This window comes from Octodon degus, unplaced genomic scaffold, assembly GCF_000260255.1.
Source record: "Octodon degus isolate 3935 unplaced genomic scaffold, OctDeg1.0 scaffold00226, whole genome shotgun sequence".
In the NCBI taxonomy this organism is placed as follows: Eukaryota; Metazoa; Chordata; class Mammalia; order Rodentia; family Octodontidae; genus Octodon; species Octodon degus.
This window is the reverse complement of record NW_004524802.1, coordinates 970,764-979,172: the sequence shown is the minus strand read 5'-3', so window position 1 is coordinate 979,172 and position 8,409 is coordinate 970,764. Positions and strand designations below refer to the sequence as shown.

General features: G+C 63.9%; 1 protein-coding gene across 5 annotated transcripts in view; it reads left to right on the top strand.

Annotated features, from left to right (window-relative positions):
• The first annotated feature begins 60 nt into the window (after positions 1–60).
• The window catches only part of Kif26a (kinesin family member 26A), a 32,162-nt gene continuing 23,813 nt past the window's right edge, over positions 61–8,409 (top strand). For 3 of the 5 annotated variants that reach the window (XM_023705658.1, XM_023705657.1, XM_023705662.1), the window contains exons 1-2: positions 61–198; positions 2,413–2,658. In XM_023705658.1, the coding sequence (XP_023561426.1) occupies positions 61–198; positions 2,413–2,658 (384 nt within the window). Of the gene's footprint in view, positions 199–1,999; positions 2,179–2,412; positions 2,659–8,409 lie in introns of those variants that run through there. The other 2 variants (XM_023705660.1, XM_023705659.1) reach the window with 2 other exon arrangements.

Genomic DNA, 8,409 nt, shown 5'->3' with positions numbered 1-8,409 from the left:
GCGGGCGGGCGGGGTGGCGGCGGGAGGCGCTCGGGGCCGCTGCCTGAGCTCCGCTCCTCCATGGCTCTGCCCGGACCCCCCGAGCCGCCCCGCGGCGCGCCCCGCAAGGTGCCCAGCCTGCTGGAGATGGGGGCGCTGTGCCTGGACTCGGAGATCATCCTGGGCTTCACCAGCCACCTTCTGCGGCGGCGAGGCAAGGTGAGCGGTGGCGGGCCGGGCTGGCAGCGGCGCTGTCCCGCGACTTTGCAGAGCGAGGAGCAGGCGATGGGTCCCGCGGCTCTGGCAGGGACTCGCGGCCGCACTTTCCCGGGTCGGTGCTGCCCGCATCTCCCTCTCCGGTGAGGGCTGCGCGCGGCCCGGAGCAAGGCGAGACGAGGTAGGCTGCCGAGGCGCAGAGCGCGGCGCGGGGGACCCGGGCTCACCTAGTGGGCGTTGGGGTGAGCAAGGCAGGGGATCCCGAGTCCCCGAGGCGACGCCGGCTCTCGCGTGCAACCCTGCCTCCGAGGGGTTGCGTCTCGGCCCCCTCGGGGAGCCTGGATGTAGCAAGGGTACGCGTGCTTTGCGAAGCGCCGCGGCGCACCGGGAGCTGAAGTTGCGGGTGTGGCTGAAATAGGCGCAGGACAGAGCCCCGGAGGCGTGGCTGGGGTGCCTGTGAGGCAGGAAATGGAGGGGATGTGAGCCGCGCTTCCTGGGTCCCCACTAGGTTCCCAGGGCAGAGGAGGGTGGGCCTGCATCCCGGTGTGGGCCGACGCCCTCCTTCGCGAGGGTGTATGAGCTCGGGGAGGAGTTCTCAGCTCCCGGCTGGGTGGAAAGCAGCTGCAGGCTTTGGGCGTGCAGTGTGAGAGTGGGGAGCTGCTGCTCACCTTATTCCTCGTTCCCTAACTCGGGTGCGAACCGCTCGGGTCGTAGACGACCTAGAAAGCCAGGAGATCCTACACCCCATTTCGTGGGACGCGTGGAGTGGAGGGCTGACCTACTACAGGAGTGGGAGAAAAGGAAAGGAAGGGTCGCTTTGAGGATCTTGAGTCCGTGGGAAGGTATTTCAGGGAGCGGGGAGCCGTGGGCCGGGGTCTCCAGCCGGATCGCTAGGGATCTGCGCTTCTGGACCCCTGTGCGCCACGCGAAGCGCCCAGTCCTTGGCGCTGGAAGCCGTGCTCATAGCGGCGGGCAGGGGGCGCTTGCGTTGCAGAGAGCAGGTCGCCTGGCCTGATTCGCGTGTCTGGGGTTTTGCGGTGACCCGGAGCCCAGGGCCCAAGCCGCCGCGAACTCCAATGGCGGTGACACTGGAGGCCAGACTCACTGAGGCGGGAGCAACTGGTCGCTGGGGCGGGGGCGACCTCCCAACCAGAGACAAACAGGCAATTAATTCCGGAGCTAGCTCCCATCTGCCAAGCTCGCTGACAACAGGTCCTGCGCGCACCTCCCGGGCCTCTGCTTCCTGAGCGCGCATCGCTCACACCCACGTTGGGGCAGAGGCGCGCGGCTGCCAAGGCACGCGTAGCCGCTCTCGGACCGCAGAGACAGAACCAGCGCGGGCACTGCACTTGGGAGGCGCAGATCACGCGACACTCACCCACGCAAGACAGACCCAAGGGGTGGCTGCCACACATGGAACTCCCGGGGTGTACTGTGAAAGAGACTGGGGATTCAGGCCCAGCCTTGTCCTCGTTCTACCTTGCGGTGTGACCTTGGGCCAAACCTACCTGCGCGGCCTCAGTTTCACCGCCCGCAAAATGAGGAGCGGGTGGGCGTCTCCCAGGAGTGGAGCAGAGGCGCATGCGCGCCTGTAACTTGCGTCTGCCCGGCCCCCGCCACCCCTCCCCCGGCAGACACTTAGCGAGTTAGGGTCCTCGGAGTGGGAGGGCCGCGGGAAGGCTGGATCCGGCCCCGCCGGTGAGGTGGGGTGGGGGCGGCACTCCGGTTCCCCGCCCCGCGCCCCGCCCCCGACCAGCCCCGGAGCGCGTCGGCCGCGGCCACCGCGCGCTCTCCGCCGCTCGCCCGCGCCACCAACTTCCGAGCTCCGCGCTCGGCCATGGGGGCGTCTCCTGGACGGATCACGTAGCCACGGCGCCCCGGAGCCCGCTCTTCCTCTCCTGCGGCCCGGCCATGGGCGGCCGCGGCGTCCCGCAGTGTGTGGCGGCTCCCGGGGTACGCGGGGCCGGGCGCGCTGCGAAATTGGCGGGTGCTGCTTTAGAAGCCCGGGGCTCTGTGCATACTCTCGGCGTGCGCGGCAGCCTCTGCACCCAGGAGGCCTGCTGTGCAAGGGGAGAGGGCGCCAGATCCACGCAGGGCTCTAACTTTGGCGAGAGCGTCGCTCTGGGGCTCTGCTCGCTGGGGCCCGGCTTGCTGCGTCCCAGTGTGGTAGCTCCTGGCGGCCGGGCTCACTGTCCCCTTGCACTCCCACCCCCGCAGGCGGCTGAGAGTGGCCTAGCCCGCGAGCAGCTACCGCTGTTGGAGGTGTCCCCGCACAAGAGGCTGCCTGCGGGGCCCGAGCCAAACCCATGCGGCAGCCGCCCTGCGCCTGAGGGCGCCGGAGCCGGGGCAGAGCAGGGGCATTCGGCCGGTGGGGGCAGCTGGTGCCGCCACTGCCACACGAAGCTGGCGGAGCTCAAGCGGCAGGCGTGGAAGCTGGTCAGCGGGCCCGGAACTCCCCTCCGGGTAAGTAACCCCACTCCAGGGCCCAATTTGAGAGGCCTGGGACTTGGAGGGAGGCTGGGTTCTAGCCTGTCCTGTTGCCTCTGTTCTTCTGGGCCTCAGTTTCCCCTCTAACATGGGATGTGTGAGTTGAGGCAGGTTGTCCTGGGGTTCAGCTGTAGATGGGAGGGGTCTGGGTAAGCATTTCTCTCCACACAGATGTCCCACAGCTGGAGCCTGGCTGTGTCGGGAGGGGGAGGGGAGCCCGCCTGCAGGGCCCCGCCCAGGGCAGGACTGCTTCTCTGCCAGTCAGGGGGTTCCTTGGGCCCCTGGGTCCTGGGCCAGGTGTCTGGCATGGCTTCCCTGCACTAGACAGCATGGAGGGGAGGTGGCCACCCCTGCAGCTGGGGTGTCCCTACTGGTTCTGGGTCCCTGGGTTTCCCAGGTGTAGTCCTGCTGGTGGGTGTTGGTGGGAGAGGGTTGCTCTGGGCTTTCCTGCCGCCCATGGGCTCTCCCTGCTGGAGAGCAGGCACCATTGTTCCAGGAACAATGCCCCTGGAAGTTTGTGCAGGCCCAGGAGAGGCCTGCGTCTCCAGAGGAAGCTTGTGCCGGCCTGCAGTCTGGCTGAAGGAGCTTGGGGAAGTCCGCAGAATCCCCGTGGAACCTGAGTACAGTTCTCCAGGAGGGTGCGCGGCCAGAGTCTGGGACAGAGACTCTGAGCTCCCTTCTGGGCTGGCAGGGTGAGGTGCCAGTCTGGCTTTCATACTGAGCCCTTTCCAGGGACCCTGGGGAGGGCAGAGTACCAGGGTCTAGTCCTGGGTGCTGATGCTGACAGGGTTTGGAGGGCCTTCTGGAAACTGAGGCCAGAGAGCGGAGGGGCTTTACTCACAGCCAGTCTCCCTGCTCTTGCCTTGCCTGGCCTGGTCCTGTGTGGGTCCAATGGGCTCTGGGGGTGGGGTCTAGGTGGAGCTGTGGTCCAGGCTCTGGGGGATGCAGGGTCATCCATCTGAGTTCTTTGGACATTTCAGCAACATGGCCCCTCTCAGTCTCAACATCCCTGAGTTTGGCTTTGACTTCTGCTGCTGCTTTTCAGGGTAGGCTCCGGCCTCCCTGGCTGACCCTAGTACCTGCCGCCCTGGGTCCTGGGCCAGGGCTATGCAAGTGTGGCCTGGATGCTGTCCTACTGCATGGCTTCCGCTGGGGGAATGGCCATCAGGCCTGTGCTGCAAGTGCTGTCCGGCTGTGGGTGCTGTGGCTGAGGAGGCTTTGGGGTCGTCCTGCAACCCTGGGACCTCAGCGATGTCCCTGCAGCATCCAGAATGAGCTGTGTGCCCTTGGAATGCAACCTTAGTTGACTGGCTGGGATGCGATTGGTGCACCTCTGTTCCTCAAAGCTGTGGTGACCCCAGGCATCCAAAGCTGGGGTGCTAAGTTTTCCCCAGTGTTTCTTTGTTTATAAAGAACTTGGTCTGGGTAGTCCTCAGGCTGGGACCGGGCTGGCCCTGGCCATTAGTGCCTTGCTAGGTCACTGCTAAGCTTCAGTGACAAGCAGAGGTCTAGGGTTGAGGGACCCATGGGTCCCCTTGGTCATCCGCACCCTGCTGCTCCTGCTGGAGACCTGGCAGCCCTGAGAGGCTCGTGTTGTGTGTCACAGGGCTTCCCGAAGTGGTGGCCATCATGTGGCCCAGTTAAGGCCCATTAAGGCCCCTTCTCCCTCCCAGCACACTCAGCTCCTGGGAGGCTGTAGGGACCTTGTCCTGAGCCCTGCACCCCTTCTCCTCAGCCCTGCTTGGTACAGGGAGTGTGTGTCCTCTTCCTGCCCCGATGACCTTCTTGATCCGAGGACAGTGCCACCTCTACCCTTCAGGTGCCCTTCTCCACACCTTCAGTGTCCCTATGTGGCTGGTCCTGGTCCAGGACCCTTGCCCTGGTTCCCTGCACTCCCTTCCCAGCTGCCCTGCCTCTGAGCTTCCTGCAGGCCTGTGGTCACTACTCACAGAGCCTGGCCTATCCTGTTTCTGCTGGGCCCGAGCCTCAAGTCTCTCCTCATCCTGTGTCCTCACTGCCAGGTTCTAGCAGACTTTGTTCCCAGGGCAGTCTGGGGTGTCACCTAGGCTCCTGCTAAAAAGGGCTTGGGGTTTAGGTTACCTCAGATGTTGGTTGAATGATCTATGACCAGGCTAAGTGACCCTAAGGGCTGCTGGGGCTGGATTCTGGCTCTGTGTTCCCACGGTGGTGGCCTGCAAGGGCCATTCCCTGCTGGGATGGGGCAGGGTCTCACATGGGAGCCATCCCAGCTGCTGTGTGAACTCAGACATTCAGTCATTCAGTGTGGCAACCCCTCCAGAGGCCTGGTGACATGGGAGCTATCAGTAACAGTGCTGAATTGATTATCGCTCAGATGGGGACGTGATCAGTTCCCCCCATTGGCCTTTGCTCCAGGTGTGTCTCACCCTCTCGGCCTCCTGAGCCGTGGCGTTGCAGATGGCCCCGCGCCATCATGGCGCCAGGTATTGCTCAGGTGGTTACCAGGCAGTCAAGGCTATACACGGTGCAGCTCGGGCTCCCTGTCTCCTCAGCAGCGTGGGGTTCCTAGGGGCCTCCCTGGCATGGGACCAGTGCTCCTGTCTGCAACCTGGCTTCGTGTGTGGCCTTTGTCCTGTCGTGGCCCTTCCTGTCTGACTCCAGATGAGGTGCACAGGTCCCATCCCCTCCCCATTCCGTCACTTCCTGAAGCTGCTGCCTCCTCGTCTGTAGCTCCCAGTGTCTGATTTGGATGTTTGCCCTGGGCTAGGCCCCCAGTTGTGGCTGCACCCCCCATGCTGTTTGGAGCCCAGCCTGGGCTTCCCAACGTGCCAGGCACAGTGTCTGCCTCAGGCGCTGCAGGGTGGAGCCCAGACTCCTCAGCCGCGCCCAGGTATCCTGGATTCAGTGGCACCTAGGGAGGTGTGAGAGGGGCCAGGGCTCCCTGGGCTCCTGCCAGGGAAGGTGACTCAGCTGGGAAGGGACCTGGAGCTGGACTCATGGGGTTTGGGCCTTCAGGCCTTTCAGGGGTCCTGGTGTAGGCTGGCTCTGCTTGCTGTGGGCTGAGGACCTTCCCTCCTGGGTTGGCCTCGCCTGCCCTGCTGCCTGGCCTGGGGCTACACAGGCTTTGTGGAGGCTGAGCCCAGGGATGTGGGCTGTGCCCCTTGGAATCTTGGGCTGGGCAGAGGTGAGCATTGGCACCTGGTGCAGTGCATGTGGCTCGGGTGCCCAGGATGAGCTCCTGCCTGACGGGGGGCTCTGGGAGGGGCTGGATGAGTGTGGTTGCTGCTTTGCTGCCTTCTGCCTCTGCTGGAGGGCAGTGCAGGGCACAGGATGGGCTGGACTGAGTGAGGCCCTGGCATGATCTTGTCTGAAACAGCAGGGCAGGCTCCGTTTCCCCTTTGCTCTGCCAGCCAGGAGGCCCGCAGGGACCCATGCAGCTCTGGAAGAGCGGGGGACTTTCCCATGCATCTTGAGGGCACTGGTCATTCCTGTACGTTCTCACTGCAGCTGTGTCCAGTTGTGTAGTTTGGTTTCTAATTTGTATTGTGTAGCTTCTAGAGGCCGATGCATGATCTTTGTACACGACCGAGTAAGTAGAGTGAGGCTGGCCTGAGCATGTGCAGCAGGTGTCTGGCTGTCACTTGGTCCCTGGAATGGGGGCCTGTGCTCCGCAGGCTGTGGCTGCAGGTGCCTTGTCTGCTGCTGGTCACAAGTGCTGGCTTCCCACCCCTTCTCCTGAGTGGAGCCCCGAGGCCCTATGTCTAGGCAGATCCGGGGCTAGGGTGACTTCTCTGGCGCCCCTGTGGGCAGGGCAAGCCTTGGGTGTCCCATTCCCCTGGGAGGCCTCCCAGCCCTCTGGCCACATCCCCCTAGGTGCTAGGTGGGTGGTGGGCTGGTGTCGTGTGTGGCAATATCTGGTCTCATATATGGCTGCCATCCTGTACCATGATCCCTGACCTGGGTGGTGGCCTGGCCGAGCCACTGCATGTCTCTGGGTGGACCGTGCCAGGCACTGCCCTGCTGTGTTTTGCCCTGACTCCCAGCCTCGGCCTGTGGCCACAGCCCAGCTTGGCCTTCCAGACAGGACTCTGCACCCTCTTGCTGGTCCCCAGCTGGAACTGAGTGGCCTGAGCGATTGTCCCAAGCCCTCTTGGCCCCGGCTGCTTGACAGCTGCCATGGTGCAGCTGCAGGGCCCTCCTGCCTAGCACGGATCCACCCTGTCCCACACCTGCTCCAGCTGGAGGAAACTTGGGGGATATACTCCCAGCTTTCTCACCAGCCTACTCCTGAGGGTGAGACCAGGAGTCCATGATGGGCTCAGGGACTCCCTAAGGGGCAGGGATTAGGGGATGGCAAGAGGCAAGGCTGGAGCAGGGGTCCGAATGTGGGCACACTCTGCTTTGCTACCCAGCTGCTCAGGAGGGGAAGTGTCCAGTCCCTCTGGCCTTGTGCTGTGGGAGCTGTAGGCCTGGAGTAGGGGCCTGCGTGCCTGGCAGCACCCAGGTGTGGCTGAGTGTGTGGCTCTTGAGCTGCTTCAGGGCCTGTTCTGCCCGGCAACTGGGGTATTAGTGTGGGAGGTTGGGCTAGTCCTGCGTGGGCCTGGCTTGGTGTAGCGGCCTCTTCCTGAAGTTTGTGTGCTGCCATGCATTTTGGGAAGGGGCAGGGCCAGGGATATCGATCAATAGCACAGGGCCTGCCTGGCAAGCTTGAGGTCCTGAGTTCAATTCCTGTTTAAAAAAAAAAAAAAAAAAGACCATGAAAGAGAAGGGGGGGCAGCTGAGGTTCGGTGCTCCGCCCACCGCCCACAGGGTTGGGCAGGCTCTGTGTTGGAGCAGTGTCCACAGCGCCAGCTGAGGGGCTGCCCTGGCTTGGAGCGGGGCTGCGGCTACCCTCCAGCGGAAGCCTTCACCCTTGTGGGCCCCAGCAGCCTGCTGGGCAGTGAGTAAACAGAGAGGCCCTTGAAGGAAGAGGGTCTCAATGACAAGTCTGTGTCCTGTGGTCCAGCTGGGTCGTGCCTGGCACAGGCCTTGGGCTGCATGCCGGTCGGTGCTGGGTGGGCATGGGAGAAGCCTGTGCTGCCAGGAGCTCTGAGCTGCACCTGGAGGGTGTGCCCTGGCCTGGCGTGAGATGCTTGGTAGGGTGGGAGGGCCCTGGGCAGCCGAGGCCTGGATGCTGGTGTTCAGGCTGGAAAGTCAGGCCCTGCCAGGCTGTAGGGACCTGAAATGTCCACTGCTACATGGCCTGTGGGTGCAGCTGCTGGCAGCCAGCCCTTCCTGGATCTGTTGTCAACTCCGGAAGCAGTGGTGCAGGTCGAGGCCCACAGTGCTTTGTTTGGGAAGGGAAGGAACGAGGTGGAGGGGATGGCGATCACAGGTCCTCGCTCATGCTCGCTGTAGGGTAGGGCAGAGGGACCTAGGGTTCTGGGGGCCTCTGGTCCTGTTGGTCCCTGCCTGTGGGTGCTGGGGTCCCAACTGTGGGTCCCCGGTGGTGATGGGCTCAGAGAGTCTTTCGTGAGGTGGGGTCTGGGGCGACTTGGACCTAGGTGCTGGACCCCTGTGGGCATGGGGGCAGGGCCTGGTCTGTGCTGTCCCCGGGTGGGGGCTGGGCCAGACCTGGAGTCAGCTGTGACGTCTCTTCTGGTGCTGGCTCTTGGAGAAAATAGAAGGACTACTTACCTCAGCTTGGAGACCCAGCGAGGAACTAAGAAACAAGAAGCTATCATTTCTACGTAGGGCAGACTCCTGGAA